General features: G+C 38.1%; 1 protein-coding gene across 4 annotated transcripts in view; it reads left to right on the top strand.

The window, feature by feature from the left end:
- Window positions 1–24,175, top strand: part of Angpt1 (angiopoietin 1) — a 248,746-nt gene that overhangs the window by 126,445 nt on the left and 98,126 nt on the right. For 2 of the 4 annotated variants that reach the window (XM_087559332.1, XM_087559331.1), the window contains exons 1-3: window positions 9,532–10,003; window positions 10,567–10,722; window positions 21,868–21,989. In XM_087559332.1, the coding sequence (XP_087415458.1) occupies window positions 9,986–10,003; window positions 10,567–10,722; window positions 21,868–21,989 (296 nt within the window). In that variant the 5' untranslated portion in view covers window positions 9,532–9,985. 4 annotated transcript variants of the gene reach the window in all.

Below are 24,175 nucleotides of genomic sequence, written 5' to 3'. Positions count from 1 at the left end.
TGCTTTCTCACAATATCATCTTTAGCTCGTATCCAATAGTACCCTAGAAAACAAACAGTCCCAGAGCCCCAAATTGTCTGTGTGAATGAACAAATGATGCCTAGAGCCTGTAGTCTTTTGATCAAAGTGAGAAAACAGTATATTTTTTTTCTATTTATAAGATGTCAGCAATCATTATCCTATTTTTATTCTTTAAGTGATCAGTTTCATCCTTTTTTCCCAAGGGCAATTTAAATACAAACTACCCAAAAATATGATTGAAGAAGAAATAACTGGACCTCACACAATATGCCTTGGAATGTTTCTTATGTCATTGATAGTTTTATGATTGTGCAGGCTTATTGCAAGTCCAGTTAAGTAATCCCAGATTGTAGAAGAAAACACATGAAAAACATAGGCACACACAATTGTACCATTTCTTTTGCCCGTGTAAGCTGAAGAAAAAGTAATGTGAAGCTTCATATTTGAGAAGCATCTTGGATTATAAGGACAATATATGGAAGGATGTATTTTATGAAAAGAAAATTTCAAAAGTCAGAAGGATGAACATAGAGTTTGTGCTGGAATGAAGTTTAAGAACCATTTAAATTTCATACACAAAACAGTGATAAGTGATGGCAACTTTCTATTTACCAGTAACTGAAAAATCTACCAATCCCTAAATGAAGACTATATTTTTATATAGAATACGCTATCATCTACTGAGTGTTAGATTTCAAAGGATATCATGAAATATTTCATTTAATATAATTTCCCTTAAAATCACCACCTTACACCATTATTTTCATTTTTGTCACTTGTCATCCGAAAAGAACGTTTTATGTAGATGTTGTGTTTTAGAAATAGAACTTTTCCTGTAGAGTCTATTTTACCTATCTATCCCCATAACCTATTTTCTGCATGGGTGGTCTGCTGTTCACAGGAGATACTTTTCTTTTTGTTTAAGTAAACCAGAATGCATTTTGCATAGTATGTGTGACTGCTAGAAAAACAAGGCATGCTATGTTATTTTGTGGTTCTTCTGCTTTCTTTTCATTTAAATATAAACTCGGAGTTTAGGAATTGGATTGCTAGGTTTTTGAGTGACATTCTTGTCCTGCCTCTAAAGATTAACAAACATCATTTGTAGCAATTAAGTTTTTTATGTTTTAATATTTAAATATTTAGTGGTTATAAAAAATCATACATATTTATGTGTTGCTATGTAATGTTTCAGTAATTCACATGTTTTTAATGTTTAATTTTTTGAGAATTTCATAGACTATATTTTGATCATATTCTTTCTCTTCCACAACTTTTCCCAGACCCTTTTTCTCCCAACCTACCCAACCTCATGTTTTTCTCTAAAAAACAAACAAACCAAAAAAGGAAAAAGCAGATCTACCATCAAACAAGGAGTTGAATTTGTGTAATTTTATAACAATCGTTCCAAAAGAGAGTATATATTTAGTACTTTCATTGGACCTTTAACAACAGCAACCACCAAAACTACATAGAAATGAGACGAAGAAACATGAATTATGAGAAAACATGCAAATGATAAACATGTGTATAAATGTCTGTGTATGCATTTATACTTAGCACATTTGAAGATATAGAAAATGTCTTTCTGAACATTGAACATGAATAATATTGAAAATCCAGCATCAAGATCTTGTCCTCCCTGTGTGGTCTCAGTGACATGCCCTTGATTTCCAGATAAGCAAATTCCATAAGGATAGGAAAGTCAGTTTGCTTTAGCAAGCACAGTTCTCTATGTATGATCAGAGGCTCTTGGTGACCTCTCTTACTTCCTACCTCTCAGGTGCTCTCTCTCTCTCTCTCTCTCTCTCTCTCTCTCTCTCTCCCTCTCTCTCTCTCTGTGTGTGTGTGTGTGTGTGTGTGTGTGTGCGTGTGTGTGTGTGTATGAATATACATAACATATACATACATATACATACACACATATGGAAACTTAACATTTGTTGTAGAATGAGAGGCATTTAGAAGACTACATCCTAATGGGATGTTTTCTTCTCAGGGCTCAGGGAGCTCTGTAGAAGTAAAGATGGAAAGATTGTAAGAGCCAATGGGATAGAAGACACCAAAGAAACAGTTTCTTCCAGATGCAACAGGACTGATGCACATACGAACTCCCAGAGACTATGGTAACATGAGCAGACTGTGTTCAAGACAGACATGGACACAGTGCTGACAGAGGGAAATGGACTCATTCTCCATCTCTAGCTATCTCCAAGTGAAAACCACTTTGCAAAGGAAACAGAGGAAATATTATTTTTCTTTAATGGAGTCTTACTGGGTATATAAAGCACACTTATGGAAAGGCCACATGCACAGAAGTAGAAGATGGTCAACAACAAAATAAATTCAAAGGTATTTCTATGGATTTTTGTCTCATATTGCTTCATTTGTGCATTTTTATGACTTACTGGTCTTTTACTTGTATACTATTGTATGCCCAAAAGAGTTCTTAGAGAAGAAAGTTAAATTGTGTTTTAAACACCCAGACCTACCTCAAGAAAACAGGAAGTATGATAGACCAAAACTTTGCGTCAAGGTCTTTTACAAAAACATTTTGTAGAGCAAAACAAATTAATATTTGGTGAACAATAAATAGCCTGGAGATTTGATGAGTCATAGCATAAGACTGAGGGAAGGAGAAAACAAGTTCTAGGTTATCAGGAATCTTCTATTATGATATTAAGGATGTGATGGAATGTAAATAAAATAAATACAAAAAATTTTAAAAATAATTTGGTTTTAAATACACAAAATGCATTTCACTTTTTTACTAGGCCAGCTATAACATAAGTCAAATCAATCTATAATAAAAATAATATCTATATTTTGAAAAAAGAATGCTTGCTGTATATGTATGGAGAACCTGATTTGAATTCTCATCATCAATATAAAATCTCATGTGTGCTTGCACATACATTTGTAACTCAAATGCTGTGAGAAGCAGACACAGAAGGATGGTTGGAGACTGTTAACTGCTGCTTAGCACCAAATGCAATGAAAGACTCTGCCTTCTGGGAACAAGGTAGAAGCACTCCTGACAGCCAATTTTTGCTTCTATACATGCCCACAGAGCTCTGTGTACACCTCTTACACATACTACACATATACAAATTTAATTAGTCAAAGAAATCAAATAAAAAACATCTATGCTGATTAAAGAAATGTGATTTGACAGACAGATAGCAGACAGCATTGAAAGAGTTTAAGCCTGGGATGAAAAGGCCAAGTTTGTGCTTAGATAGACCCCTGTGGTTACACTGTGGATGATGGATTGAGGAAGGCAGATCTGGAGTCAGGAGACCAGTTATGCAGTCATTAACAGATCTAGAAGAAAAATGATGAGTCTGACCTCAGCTGGAGGCTGTGTGGATAAAGGGATAATGTCGGGAGTGAGCAATGGGAGCACAGATCCAGGCTACCTTCAAGAGATTGATTGGATACAATGAAGATTTGACAAGAGGATTCCCTGTGGCTCAGAGGACGGATAGGTGTAGTAGTAATTTTCATTGAGAGAAAAAACACACAAGGAAAAGCAAATTGTGTAGGAAAAGGACAATGAATGTCTTTTGGACAGAATGGTGCCTGGGGATTAAGAGACTCAGATGTTCTTACTCTTTATCTTGAAACAGATGTGCCTGCTCTGAAGAGTTGACACAAGGCTTTTCTACTGTGTTTCTGGTCCTGTAGCTTCTGTACTGCCAAAAAGGATATGGTAGGACAGACTTATGATATTTTCATGGTGTGAGAAGTTAAGAGTAAATGAAGTTCTAGGACAGTAAAATGTGGTTGGGCCCAGGTAATTTCTCTTTCATTTATACAAATGGAGAATGAGTTTCTGTCAAAAGCACAAAAATACTGATTTAACCTATCTATTATTAAAGTTCTTGCAAGGGCATCTGTTCATCACGATTTTGTGGCATTCTTTGAAGTCTTTTGCTAACGTTTCAGTAATATGCTTTGTGGGGATATAACAAATATCTACTCACATTTTAAATACCAGTAACTAGGAAGATGTTCCCAGTAGACAGATACAAGTATGTTTATAGAAAGTGCAGATGCTCAAATGTAAGCTCTGGCAGTTTACTTCTACATGTTTATTTCTCACTGGGCTGGATCCTGTCTTTGTGAAGTCAGCCACGGGCTTAATTCACAGTACATACTTATCACACATATGCTTAAACTACACTGAACTAACATGGGATCTAATGAGCTGGAAGAATTATAAAGTTCAGTTCCTGTTCTGCTGCTCATGGAGTGACTCATAAGAGTAAATCAATGGGTTCATAGAGATCAACGACTGAGAGCTATCTGGAGTGCTTTAATGCCAGGAAGCAAGGGTTGAGTCTAAGAGCATGAACATTGACATTCTGAAATATGGACTCAAACCTGCAACCAGCAGACATAAAGCAAGCCAAGGAGCCAGGTTTTAATATGGCGTGTGAGGTGGGCAAATACTATGGGAACCAATATTGGCTCAACCTTTAAACATAAGACTGATTATGCTATCAATTGTCCGCAACCTGGTATCTGACATTAATTATCTCTGCCACATTCTTTTCTATAACTTATTTGAACTTCTCTCACTGTGTCAATAAAGTGAACTTTCTTATCCTAAGGTACTCAGATACTAACAGGCTTGATGTCAAGATACAGGACAGCACAGCAACCGAGAGCAGAGAACCTGTTTTGGATGTTAACTAAATATATTTATGGTCTAGGAAGATCATTATTCTAAACTTAGTAAAAAATTAAGTTGTATATTCAGATATCTCATAGCAGAATTTCCTTCAAATAATGTAGTTTCCCCTAGTCATTTCTTTTTATAAGACCATAAACCTAGATATAGCTGAATTTTTAATATTGCCACTGATTTATGAAATGACGGTATTAGATAAAACCATCAACATGCAAGACAATTTTTGAAGTGCTTTACCTTTTTATTGTTTTCCCATATTTACTCATCTATTTTGTTCCATGGTTATTTGGCCATAACTGAGTAATACCATATGCACCCTCTTTCAACAAGGGTCCCCTTAATCTTTAACATATTTTAAGCTAACATGCCTTTGTCAGATTTTATAGGATTTAAAATATTGTTTTCTTAAGACTTACATAGAGGAATTATATTCTTTGTGCATGTCACTTGAAGAGACTCTTTGAAGTCGGACATGTTAGAAAATGTATTCTACATTCAAGAAATGTCATAATCTCACCAAGACTCTCCTTCTCATGATCATTATTTAACAAAGATTTTGAGCCTCTTTAGGAATTTTGCTCATGGCTGTCACAGTGCAGAGTAGCCTACCTCTTATTCATTGTCAGCCATTGGGTACAAACAAGCAATTTATAAGGAAACTACAAATAGCCGATAACCTTGAATTTAAAAAATGTTTAAAAATGTTAAATATGTTTAAAAATGTCTTTTAAGATACTATTGACTATTTTATAACTAACTGGATTTTATGCTTTTTCCACAACTGCTTTAATTCTTTTTTTTGGGGGGGGGGCTGGGGACCGAAGGACCGAACCCAGGGCCTTGCACTTGCTAGGCAAATGCTCTATCGCTGAGCTAAATCCCCAACCCCAACTGATTTATTTCTTAAAATAGTCATCACTCACTGTGCACTATTATTTAAATTACAAATACCAAAATTGGCTTAAACAAGTTTTACCCCAGTATTTTTATGCCTTCTAGTTCACATATCCGTTACATGAAATCATGTGCTAATTTGTCAGTGATAGTGCTGGGCACTGTGTTGGTTTTTGAGGGGTGATTTTCCTCACTCATAGAGTAAAACCTGCTAGTTATTCTGGCCCTCACTCAAGGCAATGAACTTTCTTGGCCATCAACATATTGTGAGAGTTGCAACTCACTGTACTTCCTTAGTCATATTAGTGACACAATTTGGGCTATTGTGAGCATTAAATGAGTTACATATTGATAAATCTTGGATCAGATTTAACTTCGAGAGAAGCTTATTATACGGTTTCTTTCTCTTGGTATGGTTTACATAGTTTGTGACTAATAACATGGGCAGAACAAACATGATATGCAAGTTGTATCAATATAGTGGACAAACGAAGCTCTCCAGATACCTGGTACTGCGGCCTCTCAACCTACTTCAGATTCATTTGGCTGCCTCTATAGGAAAGCTGGGTGAAAACAATCACCCTCCAACACTATGTTTCCCAAGTAAATGAATCTTCACAAACTACCAGTGAAATTAATCATTTCCAGTGATAATTTACTCACTGGCAAGACACCAGTGAGTAAAATTCCGAGGGTAGAGGAACATCACGAGGTAGAGGAGCTTGCTCACTTTGATTTCTATCAAGCCTCCTCAGGCCTCTGGTTCTCAAACAAGCCACTGAAACCAGCTTTTCCTTTGTAGTGTTAGTAGAAGTATCAAGGAAGAGAATTTTTCATGAAATTCATTATAGACACTAAATCATTTTATATAACTAGCACTATTTCTCTATGTTAATAATATCATTGATTTTTCTTTCTTTATTTGATCCAGATTCTGCATCCCCCTGCCCCGTTCTTCCTTTGTTGGACCATTCTTGATAAAACTCTGGAGGCAGACACTGACAGTAGTAATAAAGCAAATAACTTCATCATTTAAATGTCTATTCATCAGCTCTTGCGGTTAGTGACTTCTCAGCTTAAACTCACCCCTCAGATGTTTTTTAACATACTAAGCCTTGATGTGGCCATTATTTTTCTGCAAATATATGTATTTTAGAGCCCTTAGAGGATATATGAAGACAATCAAATTTGTTATCATCCTTCCTGAACATGGCTGATCAGGAGCGTGGACATGGATTTTACAGTGCTGTATCTGGAGGAATGTTTAGAGATAAGATGAAAGCAGGCTGTGTTTTCATCACACATTGTATATTTGACTTCAGCCTCCCCCTCAGCCTTTAAATCAATGGCATCTGGTTCTTGCTGCTTAAGAGTGCTGTCCTTTCCACAGAAAAGGCAGTTAGTGCTGGATATAACAGCCCCATTTGATTAAAAAATAATTAACTAGAGTTATATGCATCCCAGCAGCTTAAATGAGGGTTTCTGTTTGGCGGGGGACGGGGGTAGGGGGTTGTTACTTTATTTCTATAGCAGAGATGGCTGAAGTGGAAGGCTCCCTGTGGTTGTGAGAGACATTGTCATGGCACAGTCATTTTGATTTGATGATCTAAAGTTCTGCATTTAATAGAGAAACTCAGTAGTGAAGAGAGGTCCACATTTGACCAGTCAATAGGATCACAAAGCAGATTAACCTTGATGTAACTCCAGTGTGTCCTTCTCTAAGATGCCTGGGGTACCTCATCGCTTTCATGTCCATAACAACATAAACACTGGGAACCATTTTCTGTGAGTCAAATGTATTAAAAAAACTGATATTTTATCAGATATTTTATAATTATCAATCAGGTAATGTAATGGAGATCACTAATTAGTGAATTCTTTCACAAAAGTGGAAGAAAATTTACTTAGACAGTCAAATTATTTTTTGAATTTCTTGAAACCATAAACTCTGACATTCTGCTACAAGGTTGGTTGCCTGAGTTAGTAATTTTTCCACCCCTCCCCATTTTGTGAACAATGTAATATTGGAGTAGCTTGTAAATCACAGTTTTAAATTAAGAAAGTCCTATTCCTATTTATCCGTCAGATGAATTAAAACAGTGTGCTAGTAACACCAATAATTCTCATTCTGGCACTGGTTCCTTCCTTAAAAACAAATTGTTTCCAGCTTTCATATAGGATATTCTTCCATGGATATGTTTTAAGAAGCACTTCTTCTTCAGCTGAATCAGGGAGCTATAAGGCAGTTTTTAGAATATAGACTATCTTGTTGGAATTTTCTAGAATATTGTGCCTCATCTATATTTCAAAAATCTTCTCCTGTAGTTCTGACAAATAATCACAAATCTGTAGTTACATGTAAAGTACATAAGGACCCCAGATAGTTCTGGCTGGATAGATGAGTGGTTAAGACTGCCAAGCCAAAATATAAACAGGAAAAAAAAAAGAAATGTGTTTTAATGGTGGGTTACTTAGGGTAACCCAAACTTCCACTGTTCCACTTTGAAAACAACATAGCACAGGAAATTCCTGTGAATTTAACATTGTGAGATTTTTATCCTGTAAAGAGAAAGAGCTTAGTCCAGTGCTTGCCATGTAAGAGACAAATGATCAATGTTGACAAAAAATGGCTGTTGTCTTCACAATGGTAACTCACATGCCATTTCATAGAATTTCCATAAAAGCCCCAAATTTCCTGGACAACAAAGGATCATACTATTAATGTTTGCCTGTCAGAGACTTCTGCTACACATCTATCAAATGCAGTAGGCCAATAATCTTTTGATTATTCTAAGACATAAATCAATGTGATTGAAGGAAAAAAATACCTTGGCTGCTCAAGGGAAATTATTGGATCATGCGACTTACAAGTGAATGTCCAGAGGTCAATCTGATTAGAAACATGCGTGGATCCAGGAGCTGGGAACATCCCTTCTAGCTCTATTACCTGGCCTCCCCATCTCTCAGCTCTCTGTCTTTTCGGCCCCTCGATTGCTTGGATTCTTGGGCTGCCTTTGTTTTTGTGGTGGCAAAATTAAACCCCTGCAGTACCAGGCATCTGTGTCGCTAGTTAAAGAATCCCAGGTGCAAAGGAGGTTCTCTCGTAAAGAACTGTGAAACTGGGGCTTAACGGCATTGCTCCTATATGTTTCCATCTCTGAGCCACTTGTATGGCAAACTAAAAGCAAAGCACTGTAGACTTCCAGGTTCAACCATGAACATACACTGGGAACTATGGTGGATTAACTCCACCCCAAGCACAGACTCTTGAAAGAGGCAAAGGTAAGTTTTAAAATGACAGTGAAAGGTCATTGTTAGGAATACAGAACCCAACATGAGAGACTCCCACTGCTTTAACCTAGCCTTCGGTTGTTGGAATGAGGTAATTTAATGGGAATAAACACTGGATTTGGCTCAGAGGCCATATGTTTTGTTGAAATAACTTTCAGATATTTTATAATCTATTTTGCATTTGTAATGAAGGACGGTTGACTTATATTGATAAAATATAAATTCAGAATTCATCACCAATCATATAAGTGATTTTAGTCTTACTCATCTGGAGCACAGTCAAGTTAGATAAGTAGAAATACGCAATGGCTGGGGTTAGACAGGGAACTGCCAAAGTTTCTGAGGGGGTTTTACACTCATGGCTCTATTTATTGCATGATAATGATACTACAGAACTTACGGTATGCATGTATTATAGTTCACTGAATCAATAAAAATCACACAGTTGTTCATGATATCAAACTCAGCTTGCTAAGTAAGACTTGGCAGAGCTACCAAGTGTTTGTACGAGAGTCAAGGAGCTCCGTGCTCAAGTCCACGTCTGACTGTGTGTGCTGTGTGGCCTTGGACCTGATGTCTCTGGGATGTAGTTTCCTCATTGAAAAATTAGGTAATAAAGTGCAGTCATCACACAGCGGTGGGGAAGAGTTAAGCACCCTGACAGGGAAGTACTGGTTTCTGCATTCTTCAAGCAATGCCTACTCCCAGGTGCCTAACAACACCTCCCCACCCCCAGTACTCAGTCACTTAGTAATTCTCATTGGCCCCCATGGTAACATTTTTTTAATGCTCATTGTGTTCTGTGAAAGGGTATCATAAAGGAATAAATTTTACCCATGGAAAGAAGGGCAAATGGTGTTTTATGAACTGCAATTTCAAGGCCTTCTTTTTGAATTTTCAAAGGAGCAATAAGAAGGGTTAACGCTAGCTCTTGGGCTCTGCAGCTCAGGCCTTACATCACTGCTGAGATTTCAGAGTTTTCAAACCCTTTTTCCACCCCATGGGTGTCTGCCCTCCTCCTACTTCTTGTCTTTTTCTCCCAATGTGACCTGCTTTTACATAGGATCCTGAAACAGAGGCAGGATGCTGAATTCTTCTGAGGTGAGTAGTCAGCATGATAGGATCAAAAGACTAAAGCAATAAGATTTACCTTTAGGTTATTTGCTAAGTCACCTGCAACTTTGCTAGGTAACCATGGCTTTATTGTCCTTGGCTATTAGAGAAGGGGCGAGAGGGGGGAGGGGCAGAGAGGGAGAGAGGGAGAGGGGGAGACACACACACACAGAAAGAGAGAGAGAGAGAGAGAGAGAGAGAGAGAGAGAGAGAGAGAGAGAGAGAGAGAGAGAGAGAGAGCCAATAGCCTCATTCATATCTTTGCTGTGAGGGTTAACTGAGATCATGTCCACAACAGGAGAGTGGGATCCAAGTGAAAATGTTCATGACGATTTGTGATTACTATGTGAGTGTGTCTGTGTATCCAGAGTGTGTTAGCAGTTGAATTGGTGTGTGTTTTGCTTTCATTCCTCAACTCCCCAACATGCAGAGGCTCTCTGCCAGATGGCTTCTCTGCCAGCTGTGTCTTGTTTTGTCGTTGTAAATACTGCATGCCCCAACGGGGAGGCTTTACTTATAATCTAACATGCCTTGTCCTTTATCTCTTGCAGCTTGAGAATTACATTGTGGAAAATATGAAGTCGGAGATGGCCCAGATACAACAGAATGCGGTTCAAAACCACACGGCCACCATGCTGGAGATAGGAACCAGCCTCTTGTCTCAGACTGCAGAGCAGACCCGAAAGCTCACAGATGTGGAGACCCAGGTGTGTCCCCAGGGTCACAGTCACATACTTAACCAGAAGATTATTTTAGAATTAGTCTTTAGTTTACTCCATAAACACAGAGCACATGTCAGCATGAGATTTGGAAAAACATGCATTTTTGTTTATTGGTAATAACAACAATGAGTGCTTGACAAGCTATGTATGCTTGACAAGCTATGTATGCTTGACAAGCTATGTATGCCTTAATGAGGGTGAGTATATTTAGGTCTGCGTGTGTTTGTAAAAAGAGAGCAGCTAAGAAACCTAATCAGCATTAACTTCAAATAAACACTGCAGCTACCAACTGTGATAGGACTTGTGTAAACCAAAATAGTCACATGGTGACTATTGATAAGCTTTTTGACCTGTCGTGCTTTATCTCTGGTAATGCCTTAGTGACAGTGACATCTGCAGTGGCTTTGTGAATTCAGCGAATTGAAAGGAAAAACTTCAGGTCCACCAAACAGGAATTAGTCTGAGTCTGCAGGTATCTGCATTGTTAAGTACAATTCAGTACAATGTAGGGATGTTTTTTAATGTTCACTGTCACATTACAGCGCTGCGAAATGGCCTCTTAGTGCAGTTAATGCGGATAGTGTGATTCTGCTGAAATAGCGTTCTGAATCTTGGGGCTGGGGGTGGCTTTGTTCCAATGTACCTGAATTCTATGAAGACTAAGAGTTTGCATGTGTACATAGGCCAGGGTAGGCTATTTCCACTTTATTTAATCTGTGTCAGTGATATTGTAGATCATATGTTGATATCTAAAGAGACGTAGCAGAGATGTTTTGTATAAATAAAGCATTTTATATCAAATATAGGTTCTGAGACAAAAACAAAACAAAAACAAATGAACAAACAAAAACTTAAAAATTCAAACACATTTATAAAAAACACTTAAAGACTGTAGGTAAGGAAGATATTCTGATCTCTTTCACTAACACAGTTACTGAGCTCTGGAGTCTTTGTATCTCTTTCACTGATTAATGAAACTAATAATCAACTAATGAAATCTGAATTTAAATGCTGATTGCATTGGAGGAATAAATTGCCTAGATTTTGAAAAGAACACCATTTTTTGTAGACCACTATTAGATATACAGGAGATACAAGGAGTGGGAGCTAGATCTCATAACTGAACATGAGATGTGTTGACTCATTTGTAATTGCAAGCATGCTGATTTATAAAATATTGATTTCTTACATTATACACAATAAAACTGTGCTTTTTCTCATACTTTATTTAAAGCAGAATGCTTACCTCCTGCAACAAACCTTTTCATGAGTTCAAACCTTGAAACACTGGCAGGTGAGATGATTCAACAGGTTAAGGTGCTTTCACCAAGCTTAAGGATTTCAATTCTCAGAACTCCTGTGGTGGAAGGAGAGGGCTCCAGAGTATGTCTCTGTGTATGTGTTCATGCATGCATGCGTGCGTGTGTACGTGCACATACACACAGACTTCTATTTTATGTCACTCAGAAACATTCTCTAGTATTGTTTTTATTCTTCTCTGTTATTTATTTTATTCTTCTCTCGTCAAGGAAATGCTGGGGTGGGGGAAAATTCGTGTCAATATTTTAATCTTGGAACTGTAAAGATTACTGTTTTGAAAGTTTTTAAACGTAACAATTTATTCTACATTCCAAAGACTCGGAGACATGTAGTTTCTGAAAGATAATACAGAGAAGGCAATGAGTAAAGAGAAAATAAAACTCCCTGTTTGGAACAGTGAAAAGTCATCATTAAGTCCAATTAGTGTTTATTAGATATCGCAAGGATATTTTTAGGATAGATAATCTCAGAACTAATCACAACTATCAACAAGAGGCAATTACACCAGGAAACACTCAGACAGTGCTTATTGTGCTTTACCAAGCAAACCCTTGCTTTCTTCCTATCGTCCTTTGAGCATCTTGCACTCATTGATGTTTACGCTCCAAACTTTTCTTAAGCAAGGGTGTATCCGCGTGGTGATTTGAACTCTTGAGATAGGACATGTTTTGCTTCAACCTAACCATGAAAGTCACCCTATTCCTGCTGCAGTCATGTTTACAGAATGAATGCTGAGCCCTCAGTGCCTTCACTTCTAAGAAGGTAGAAGCTGAAAGGAGCCTTCTGCTCAGTCCAGGTTTGCTCTGCTATTTTGCTCTGCTATTCACCTAACTTGGTTTCACACTTTTATGCTTTGCTTTCCTGAAACTGACTTCAGGCTGTTCAGGATTTAAGGATCATGTAGCAAGGGCTTTGCCCCATTGTGTGCCCTGGCTCTCACATGATGATCTTATAAAGATAAGCTACTTATTGCTTACTAGTCCTCTGTTGACCTTCTAGATTTGCACTCTCACAGGTGGTGCGAGGGCCATGGTTTTGCTCTGAGGTGTGAAGGATCTCCACAGCCAATGAACACTTTAATCAGAAAAGGGGTGCCAGGATGAGCTCATCGAGGAAAGATAGCTGGCCTTGGGGGTGATAACAAGAAATTGACACCAAAGAAAGGCTTTACTTTCTCCATAGCTCAGCAGAACACCACTCTGACTTATCAGTATCTGCCAGCATCCCTTTTCCCTCAAGTTTCTATTTTGCATAAAGGGATCTGGCATTCAATATTCATGGGCCCCTCCTGTTGAGTGACTCACTTTGTTCACCAGCCTTTTGGTTTAGAGGGAATTTATCAGATCAACAAACCAAATTACGTCCTACTTTTGTCTCAGTCTTAAGCAATCTTACACACATATTGACTACTATCAGCAAATATATCCTGTAAAGCATGTAGTATTTTCATTCTTTGTTTGAATTAGAGCAAACTGAAATAAAGAGAGATGTAAAATGTTGGTTTGGAAGAAAGAATTAGTGACCATTACAGTGAGGATTTAAAATTAAGCAGTTTGGTGTCAAAATCTCTGTATCTTTCTACCTATGCTGATCTCTCTCCTGTGGTTCTGCCTTTTCTTTGACATTCTAGGATGATATCAATGGGTGCAAACGGAGACCAGGATTTCACTCAGAGCAAGAAAACGAATCCAAAGTTCTTAGCACACTGGCAGTCTCTTATATGCAATAAAGATGCCACAGCTTTGCCGCTTATGGGAATGGCAGCCCCCTCCCCCGACACACACATTCTCTCAGGTGCCAGTGACATCATCACATGTAGCTTTTGAGCTGTCCTTGCCAGCTGCCAGCTGTGTCAACTATAGGGAAGGTCTTTACACCGCTATCTCAAGTTTCCTTCAGACTCCAATAAGTTCCAGCACTACAGCATTAGAAACGGAATTTAACCGCATTTGAACAGCTGTATTTTGCATATTTCCATGATGCAAGATGTTCCAATAAGTGACTCGAGCCCTACGATAATATCTAAAGCAGTCCTTATGTCCACGGACTTTGGGTTAACGCGGTAAAAGTTCTCTAGATCAATCCTCTTTTTCACTTTCTGTCACGTTTAAAACACACCTTTTGAGTATGCTGTTGTGGGAAGTTTAATTGAACAGTGACCCCAAGCTGTTGTGCTCTCAAGCCCAATCAGGTATGGTACAGAGACCACAATTCTCAACAGCCATTTCTAAGCCATGACTCACTGTGGCAGGATACTTAGCGTTGTTCCCAGGAGCTTTAGAATTTTGCTGACACATGACTTTAGCTAATGTTTTCCCATGGCCTGTTGCATATAATTACTTCCGTCAAATACTCCTTTCCCTTGCTTCTCTTCCTCACTGAGGTAAAGCCCGCACCTTAACTCGAAGGCTGTCTCTGGCGCCTCCCACTTAGTTTCCCTCCATAGACATTCGTTCTAGTAAATTCCCTGCACGTCTAATACCACTTCTCTTCCACTTCTCAGAGGTCACTAAGCACTATGACTGCTCAGATCACAATGGATTTAGATCCAAGTTAGAAATTTAAAGCTGTTCAGAGTAATCTGTTGAAAGAACACATCTCTCTAGGCAATAACCAGTTTTTTCTCATGACTGCTGTCAACGGCTAACTCTAAAAACTGAGCTGTTTTTCTTGATGAGGACGTAATTTAATAAAAATTTAAACCTTGATCTAGCTGAAATGATAGTGAAATAAATTAGTGAGGGGGTATTATAAGGAAAATATTTGGTGATTAATTTGCATAAGCCTCAGGAAGAAGACTCAGAAAATTGTCTCAATTTGACTGACCATTCTTTTTTTAGAGCTGCATTAACACAATAACGTTTATCCATGCATGTTGACTGTTCTACAGCAGAGCTATAGTAAAGACAATATGGCCTATATATCAGAGTTTCTCCCCAACCCCACCCTGTTACTCTGACAAAATATGTAACAGAACCAACTTAAGGGAATGAGAATTTAGTTTGGCTCACAGTTTGAGAGTACAAAATTCATGATGTGGGCAAGGCTGTATTGCAAGTGTGTAGCTAGAAATGCTCACATTTCACTGGGTCAGAAAGCAGGGGGCTCTGAAGCTACAACCACGACAGGCTACAAACCAGCAGACTCATCCTTAGGGATCAATTTCTTTTTCTAAGGCCCCAACCCATAAAGGTTCTATAATTTCCCAAAACAGCATCACCAGCTGGAGACCAAATGTTCAAACACATGAGCCTTTTGGGAACATTTTACATCCAAATAATGACAGCTCACCAAGCAAAGATAGTTACTATCTGGGCGTTGACATAAAAACTCTAACCAATTCTTCAAACACATTCCTTGGAAAGTAAGGATTTTCTTTTCTTTTCTAAAGCTCCATCGTTAGGATTTGAAGCAGGACATGACATATATCAAACCATCAGTAAGTTCCAATTAAGTAATTAGCAAACCCTGATAATAATATATTTGGATTTTAACCCAAAAATAGTTGATTGGTAGTAATAAAAATGAAAACTTAGCTGATGGGCCTGAATATGACTTCAAAAAAAGTAATCTACTGAAAATATTGATCTGAGAAGTAACCGGCACAGTGGAGGTTTTTGTACTGTGAAGAACATGATAAATTTGTCCTCTTTCTTCTTTATTGTGATAATTCAATTTGTATAATAAAGAGAAATCCAATGATGTCATCAACTGCCACAGACTGAAGACCTAAGGATGCCTAAAAAGAAAACAGTTGGTAGCAATAGTTATTGCTCAAGAGAGCACCTTTCTTAAGCAGAGAAGCTCTGGGGTCTTAATTACTTAAGTCTGTAGGAAGAACTGAGACTTTAAATTCAGAAGATCTGTGTAGTTTAATAAACAAAATAATTCAACCTACAATATATGCATGTGTTAGAAAGTTCTGTACTTACCAAATTCCATAGCCAAATGCAGTTATTATATTTTAAATATGGCACAAAGTTACATTGTTAGGCTATAAATAGTATATATGAGTATTTAATATATAAATATTCAAATACAGTATGGTTACTATAAACATAACTACTGATATGAATGGTTACTATAAACACATGATATAAATATAATACTTTTTAATTTTCATATAATATGAAATATCTATTACTGTAACCCTTATTAACAATATTTCTCCGTTTCCCTAATTTTTAAAGTACTTTATCAGATAATTTATTTTCTGTTTGATGGGCTCACTGAACTTGGGTCTGTCTTTTGCTTTCTGGTTCCCTTCCCACTTATGAATAACATATTAAAGCTACTTAGACAACCATTTGATCATTTCTCATATTCTGGAATTGCCTGAGTGTTTATTTGGTATGCCTTTTGATTTGTTTTTCCAACACTTGTCCTTTATAAACCAGAAGTCACTCTGTGTAAAGGATTTCCTGAGATGACTTAAGAAGCAGGTTTACTTTATGAAATTGTTGACCACTTTATGTGGCATCTCATCAAGAGGCAGGAGGACAAGTCATCATCTTACTCTTAGTAATGTAAGGTTTGTGGATGCAGGCAGGGTACTAGTGGCCATATCACTCCTTCTCACATGTTAACTTTCCCTCTACAAAGAAAAAAATCACACTTAGGGTGATTGTTCATCTCTTTCCCTCTTATTGACCAAAACCTCACTTCACTGATAGTGCAAAGTACTGAATTTATAGCGTTTTCTTTATATATTAAACAGCTTTCACACTCTCATAGCATCTAATTATATCAAATGTTGTTTCCTTTATTAAACAAACAAACAACAGTAAATCAATGGCCCTAAGATCAATGTGCTACAAAAAGAGATTTCCTTTTGTGGTTTCTGTATTCTCTTTCATAAACTACCTTTCAGTTAGTGTGGATTTTAAATACTCTTAAAAGCATTACAAGAGGCTGTCTGAAATTCCTTACCTCACTTTCTGTAGAAAGCGAATACTTCCTTTAAAAAAAAGAAAAGAAAGAAAGAAAGAGGTAAGCACTTCAAACTACAAGAATCCTCCATTTCAGATCTTACTTTCCTCAGTCTATGGCAAACTCTGGGAAATTTAAGCTTTGACACTGGTCCTTGGAGACTTATTGCGTTTATTCTTCACTCTTTTCTTTCTTCCCCAACCCCTTTACTCTTAAACTTTTTTTCCCAGAGATGTGCTTTTGGGATGTGTTTAAGTTAAGAAGGAAATGTCTTTTGTCATTTTAATGGAATACTTCAGTTATTGCCAGCAGTAAGTTCCATAGACTCATGCAAGGCAGTGGTCAATTTATCATAGTTTTCTACAGTTCCCTTGCATGCCCAGATTTGAACTTCAAGCCTGTTTGAAAACATCAGTGGGGTGACTTGAAATAAAGCAGCAGGAGAGTCATGATGATGGGAAAAGAGAAGAGCTTGGCGTTTGTGCTTAAAACTAAGTTGACCAGCACTTAGCCTGCATCTCTAAGATTGGTCTGCTTTCTTCTTCCACGTCCGATTAAGTCTTTAAATTTGGCCTGTAAGAGTGTAACTATGCCTGTGGGACTGTTACCTTCCATGATCAGTATCTAACTTGCAAACAGCCCATTGTGCACCGATAGCCTGACAGACAAAACACAGCAAGAATAAAGAAGGATCATCTTCAATAGTGGAGATTCCAGAAGGAAAGCAAGAGGGGTGAACTGCAGGAGAGCACAGAGGTAGATACTTTCCTAAGCGTGGCCAGAACATACTCGTGAGCATGTCTTGAATATGAAAACAAGCTAGTCCTATATATGGAATGGCATGGGATGGGATGGGATGGGATGGGATGGCATGAGGTGGGATGGGATGGATGGCATGAGGTGGGATGGGATGGGATGGGATGGGATGGATGGCATGAGGTGGGATGGGATGGGATGGGATGGCATGAGGTGGGATGGGATGGGATGGCATGAGGTGGGATGGGATGGGATGGGATGGGATGGGATGGCATGAGGTGGGATGGGATGGGATGGGATGGGATGGCATGGGATGGGATGGGATGGGATGGGATGGGATGGAATTTTCAGCCAGACAGAAGCACAGGTACCAAGACCTTGAGGTAAAAATGATTTGGCAAATTGAATTGGCAGAAAGACAGTGGGTGGAGCATAGTGTGCCAGATGAGGGACAGAAGTGACATCCAAGAACTAAGAGACTTCTAATGATACAGTAAGAATGCCTTAAGACCCAGCTAAGTTCTTAAAAATGTAAACCAACAGCAGAGAGGGTCCGTTAGCATGTTCTACATGGAAAATGGTATGATCTGACATGTTTTCACAAAAGGATTTTTGCTCCGTGACAGTGTAGACTAGAGGAAAAGGAGAGCAAGGAGACAGGTTAATACTGGTAGTAGTTGCAAGAGTTGACAGGCAGCCTCAATGTCAATTCCAGATAATGATTCCTGTCTGTTTCCAGAGAACATGGAGAAAAATGTGGATTATTCTTCAAAAGCCAAAATGTTGGTTTTTGAATGTGTCAGGAGGTGTGTCTTAGGGTTTCTACGTGATGAAACACCATGACAAAAGTAACTTGAGTGGGAGAGTATTTCAGTTGAAAAACTCTCAGGTTACACTTCATCATAAAGTAAAGTCAGAACAGGAACTCAGGCAGGAATTAGGAGGCAGGAACTGAAGAAGTGGCCATGCAGAAGTGCTGTCTACAGGCTCACCCTCCACGAGCTGTTCATCTTCCTTTCGTATACCATCCATAACCGCCTTGCAAAGAGCGACACAGCTTACCATGATCTGGGCTCTCCCACTTGAACCATTAGTCACTGACTTCTCTGTAGGCCAATCTTAAAAGGCATTTTTGTTGATTAAGAGTTATTCTCTCAGGTGTGGTAGGAGCAGATGAGCTGAACTTGAGGGTGTGAGAGCAGGAAAGCTGGCCATGTCCCTTGATATCTGTGGCATTGGCTAGCTGTGGCCATGATGGAGAACTTGGCCTGGTGGTATGGGTGCAGGAAAACTGGCCGACTGATAAACTCAGCTACTGACCAGGCTCAGAGCTAGTGCTTCAGGTTGGCCCACCCCAACCTGTGAATTGCTGGAGCACATTAAGGGGTAGGTCCTATAGATCTCAAAGCTGCAGAATCTCCATGACACAGGGCAACAACAAGATATTTGAGAGGAATCCCTGTGAGCATCCAGTGTAGCATATAGTGTAGCAGAAATCAGAGGCTTCTAACCAGACCAATGGCTCATCACAATGAACATTTACAATTAAAAATATTTGGACAAAATAGTATATTATGGGATGCACTGTGACACTACAGTTTGCACTACAATATTTGTGTATGTATGTTATAGCTTTTAAAACATTTTTAAAATTTTTTAATTTCTAAAGTTTTATTTTGTGGGGAAAGTGGCAGGGCTAGAGGGTGGATATGAAGGGCCAGGGAGATGAGTGGGATCAGAGTACATGATGGGAAATTCACAACGAATCAATAAAAAAACTAAAAAGAATGAAATCATTCTTCTCAAATATGTCTGAGTTTGTGTCAATTTGACAAAAATAACCATGATGTGTTCTCAGAGAGTATGGCAAACCAAAGCAAATATAGGTTTGATGTTCCTGTGAATGATGTATTTCATTCCATGACATGGCATGCTTTTATTCAGACAAAAGCATTGAGTGTCTTCTCATTCCTGGTACTGGTCCTCACATAGAAATACAAGGTGATTCATTATGCATTTCAAATATTTGTAAATGGTCATTTAGTAAACAAAGAAACCAGAAGCTGACCTGGGTAAAATATTTGCTGAATGTAGCATTATTCTTAACATTCACAAGCATGTTTTTCAAATTCTGTTTCTCCTTAAATAAAGTGATAAGGACTATCATTCACAAATAATACTTGTGTTAATTCTCTGATAATGTCATATACTATATTTTGATCATATTCATCTCTGCCTCAACTCGCCTTCCCCCTCTCCCTTTACCAGTCCCCAGCGTTCAGGGGTTTTCACTTTGTCCCACTTTGTGCTGTACAGCTACTCTTGGGAGTAGGGCCCACCTGCTAGGTGTGTTCGACCTACCAGGGTCACGTTATTAAAGACAATGTACTCATCTAATGGCCATTAAATACCTGAACTAGCGTGTGGTTTCACACATACTTTTTACCCTCTGTGCTGGGACTTTGGAGCTTGTGCAGATCTTGTACATATTGTCAAATTCCATGAGTTCATATGTATTCAGGAAAAATTCATTATTGGCAAAGTTTTAAGTCTCATAGGATGGAGAAGTATTTATAAAAAAAATGTTGTCCTTGCAAGTGTACACTCTAGTCCTGTGTGATTTTACTCACCTTACCCTGATCATAGCCTAGTAAGGAGTGGGGTGCTAGGGAAAGAATAGAAAGTGGCAAGATGAGACATTTATACTTTGAAACACTTGTTGTGATTCGTTTATATATTATGTTTCCATGGATATGGATTGAAACTACTCCAAAGATTAATAATAATGATTTAATGATTTCATCTAGTATTTATGGGACATGTTAGCATTTTAAAATATTGTGCTCTGAAATACTCTACAAATGTATAACATGTACTTTAACTTCATTGCCTAAGTGAGAAGGAGCCCTTCTTTAAGTTTTGCATCTGAAGCAGTTGTCTCTCACCTCCAACCTGGTTCCTTCTCTGTCCTACTACAAATACAGAGCCCGGTTGCTTTGCGGTCCCCTGCAGACATATCTCAACCAAGTAGTTCAGTGCATGTTACCAAGATGTAGATCCAGTCCCAGCGTTAATCCTGCTGTAGAGGAACACACCAGCATTTCCACTTTTAGAGCAGGACCTTGCACTTGATAGTGAGATTGCAAAATATCTTCTCAGGTCCCTTTTAACAAATAGATCTAAGTAAACTATGATGCGTGAAAAGATTTTAAATACTTTAAGGAGAATTTGAAAACCATATAACCTTTCCCTTCCTTAAAAAAAAAAACTCCTTTAGTGCAACAATATGAAGGAGGGACAAGAAAGAGAGGCATAAATGTTGACACCATTTGAAGACCTCTTTCCAGTGTTGCTGTCTTTGCCTGGAGAGTGGTAGAGTTTGGTGTATAAGTACAAACTTTTAACCTATTGGCTTCTATTGGCGCTCATGACAATTTTGTGAGGACCATGACCAGTGGAGGGGAAAACAATAGCAATCTGTTTTCTTAACAGTTTCAAGTCTGAATAGTGAGGCTTCCAAAAATCATTTGACTGCAGCCTCTAAGATTACTGTGCAAATTTGTAGACACAAATTCAGTCTCTGGTTAGAAAATCAGATCTTGAATCTGGATTAGACTGGACTCCAGTGTCCTTGTCTGTAAAGTGACATGGCCAACATATGAGACTATCAAGTAAGTGAGATAGTATATGAAAGTTCTCTTGTGTCAACAACCTGCCATGAAAGCTATTCAATGAATGTGTGGTCAGAAATCTTCCCAGATTATTGAGTTGTTTGAGTTTCCAATTGGGTTTAGTAAAGTGTTACGCCTGGGTAGGTATATATTATGCATCTCTTAATTCTAAATGACCGGTAATATCAAGACCTTGTATTAATAATATATTTTGCACTTATATTTGTTGGACAGAATATAAATAAGAAACTTGCAAGATACACTATCCTAAGATATAAAGATATAAAAATTGGAGTACATATCTCTACTTACGAAGCAGTATTTGGTTGATTGACTGTCATATGCTTCAGTTGTTCTGAAAAATATTAAGAGCAAAAAAAAAATTCATAAATGCTCAGGGTTTTCGTGCTACTTGTTTTGTGATTGAGATTTTATTTTTCAAAAATGTTCCAAGGTACTAAATCAAACATCCCGTCTTGAAATCCAACTGCTGGAGAATTCATTATCAACATACAAGCTAGAGAAACAGCTTCTCCAACAGACAAATGAAATTCTGAAGATTCAGGAAAAAAACAGGTAAGGACTATTTTATTATGGAAATACTTTTATGTATACTTCTTGATATTCTTTAGCTCAGTGGCAACTGAAAGTTTTATTTGAGGAACTGAAAAACTAAATCCACAAGAGAGGAGGAAGATGCATGCGCAGTCAATGTGTCAAGCAGCGGGCCTGTGTTCTCCTTACATCTCAAGCTGTGTGGGCCTCAGTCTTAAGTGTAACATGAGCTATTTTTCAAATAACAGCAAATATACAAACTTTTTTTGACATTTTGGCTAAATAGATCGACATTTCTTCAGCAGCACCAACTTTGTAACCTTAGCTAGAAGAACAGACAGACACTCTTGGATTGTTACTCAGCCAGTCATTTACTCTACTCTCAGGATCATGGGAAAACACAAGATTAGTCAATTCAGAGAACTTGTATTATAGGGAAGCAGATTTATAATTTTTCTAAGGAAATACTTGCCTATAAAATAACTAAGAAGAGTTTTTGCTCACTTAAAGTCATTTAGGTTGGACATAATAAATTTTCTTGGTCGATTGATAGATATCCTCATATAGTATTATTTTGTTAGGTACGAGGTATAACAGGTCACTATAACGTAACTAAGTTTTTGAAAGGTGGGACAGTGAAACTAGTTTATTTTGAAGTCATTAGTACTGATGATCAGTACTTGAAGCAAAGAACCATCTTCTATAGAATAAGAGTTCACATCAGTGCATTTTCTTGGTTGTCTAGAAGATGGCTTCCCTCTTACCCTGCATTTAGTAAAGACAACTGTCCTGATCGGAAGTCACTAAATCTGCTGGGGCTAAATTCTGCTGTCTAGACTCTCTTCCCATGCAGGGGACCATGTGACCAGACTGTGGTTTTTCCCACTCTGCAGAAGGACTAGGGCATCACACCATATGAGCAGGTGCCCAGGGTCAGTCACATAGCCTGCTAGTGATGGAAGCAGGAATGGAATCCTTTTGCTTTGCTGCTAGCTCTCTTCTTTCACCCTCACAGAAGTCATCTCATGGTCTACAGCCTAAAGGCTTTCTCAGTGTCAAGCAAAGAGTAGACACCAATGCCAAGGATTCTTTTTTTTTTTTTTTGGTTCTTTTTTTAGGAGCTGGGGACCGAACCCAGGGCCTTGCGCTTCCTAGGCAAGCGCTCTACCACTGAGCTAAATCCCCAACCAATGCCAAGGATTACAATCGAACTTCTTCCTGAATAAAATAAACCTGACTGTTGATTTAGCATCGGTAAGGGGTCAGGAGTGTTACATTTATTTATTCTTGCAGGGTGATATGGAGTAAACTATTTAAGTGTAAATAAACTTGACAGCAATTGACCCTGAACTGGCTGTTTGATGAAATGTTCTGAAATTGAAAATCCTCTTGAAAATTATTGTTTATCCCAAGACAGTCCCACAATAACCAGAAATATGCGTGTGTGTAACAGGTCTACTTTACTTCAGTCAACTCCAATTTAGGGTTGCCACCAAATGCCTTAATTTTCTTGCTGAAGGGAATTCCACTTACAATAATTCAAAATTCAACTTTCCAGGAATTTTGAATACGTAGAGCAATTGCATGTTACTTTGTTTTTCTGAGTCATTAATCATTCTAGGATTTTTAGAAAGAGAATAGATAGGTAGGTAGGTAGATAGATAGATAGATAGATAGATAGATAGATAGATAGATAGATAGATGGATAGACAAACACAAGTATAGGTGTATGTGTATGTAAACATGTATATGTATATGTGTCAAGCCTGTCACTATAATGACAATAAATTGATGGTCAAAGCTAAGGAAAGAACAAGGGACTTTAATCTGAAAACCTACTGAAAGAGTAAAATGAAAATTTTTATAGAAACAAATAAAGACAGAAATTAATGAAGAAATGTCATATGAGTAGCTAAGCTAGATAAAACTTTGTGTTCTGTTGACTTCAGCTTAGTTCATTACATCAGCACCCAAAGAGTGCTTTTAATGGGTTCCTTGCAACCAGCAAAGGGGTAGAGCTCTATGGTAGGTCTATGGGTAAATTGGTCAGGAGAAACAGGCTTAGCCTAGAGGTTGGGGGAAATAGCTAATTTCCATTCTCAGTTTGATAGACTTAGAATCACTTGGGGAAAATCCTCTGGGCTGTGTGTGAGGAATTTCCAGAGAAATTTAAAGGAGGGAAGAAGCACTCTGTACGTCGGCAGCAG

Source organism: Rattus norvegicus, chromosome 7 (assembly GCF_021556685.1).
Source record: "Rattus norvegicus strain SHRSP/BbbUtx chromosome 7, alternate assembly SHRSP_T2T, whole genome shotgun sequence".
Taxonomy (NCBI): Eukaryota; Metazoa; Chordata; class Mammalia; order Rodentia; family Muridae; genus Rattus; species Rattus norvegicus.
The sequence above is the reverse complement of the archived record's forward strand: the minus strand, read 5'-3'. Positions and strand labels throughout refer to the sequence as shown.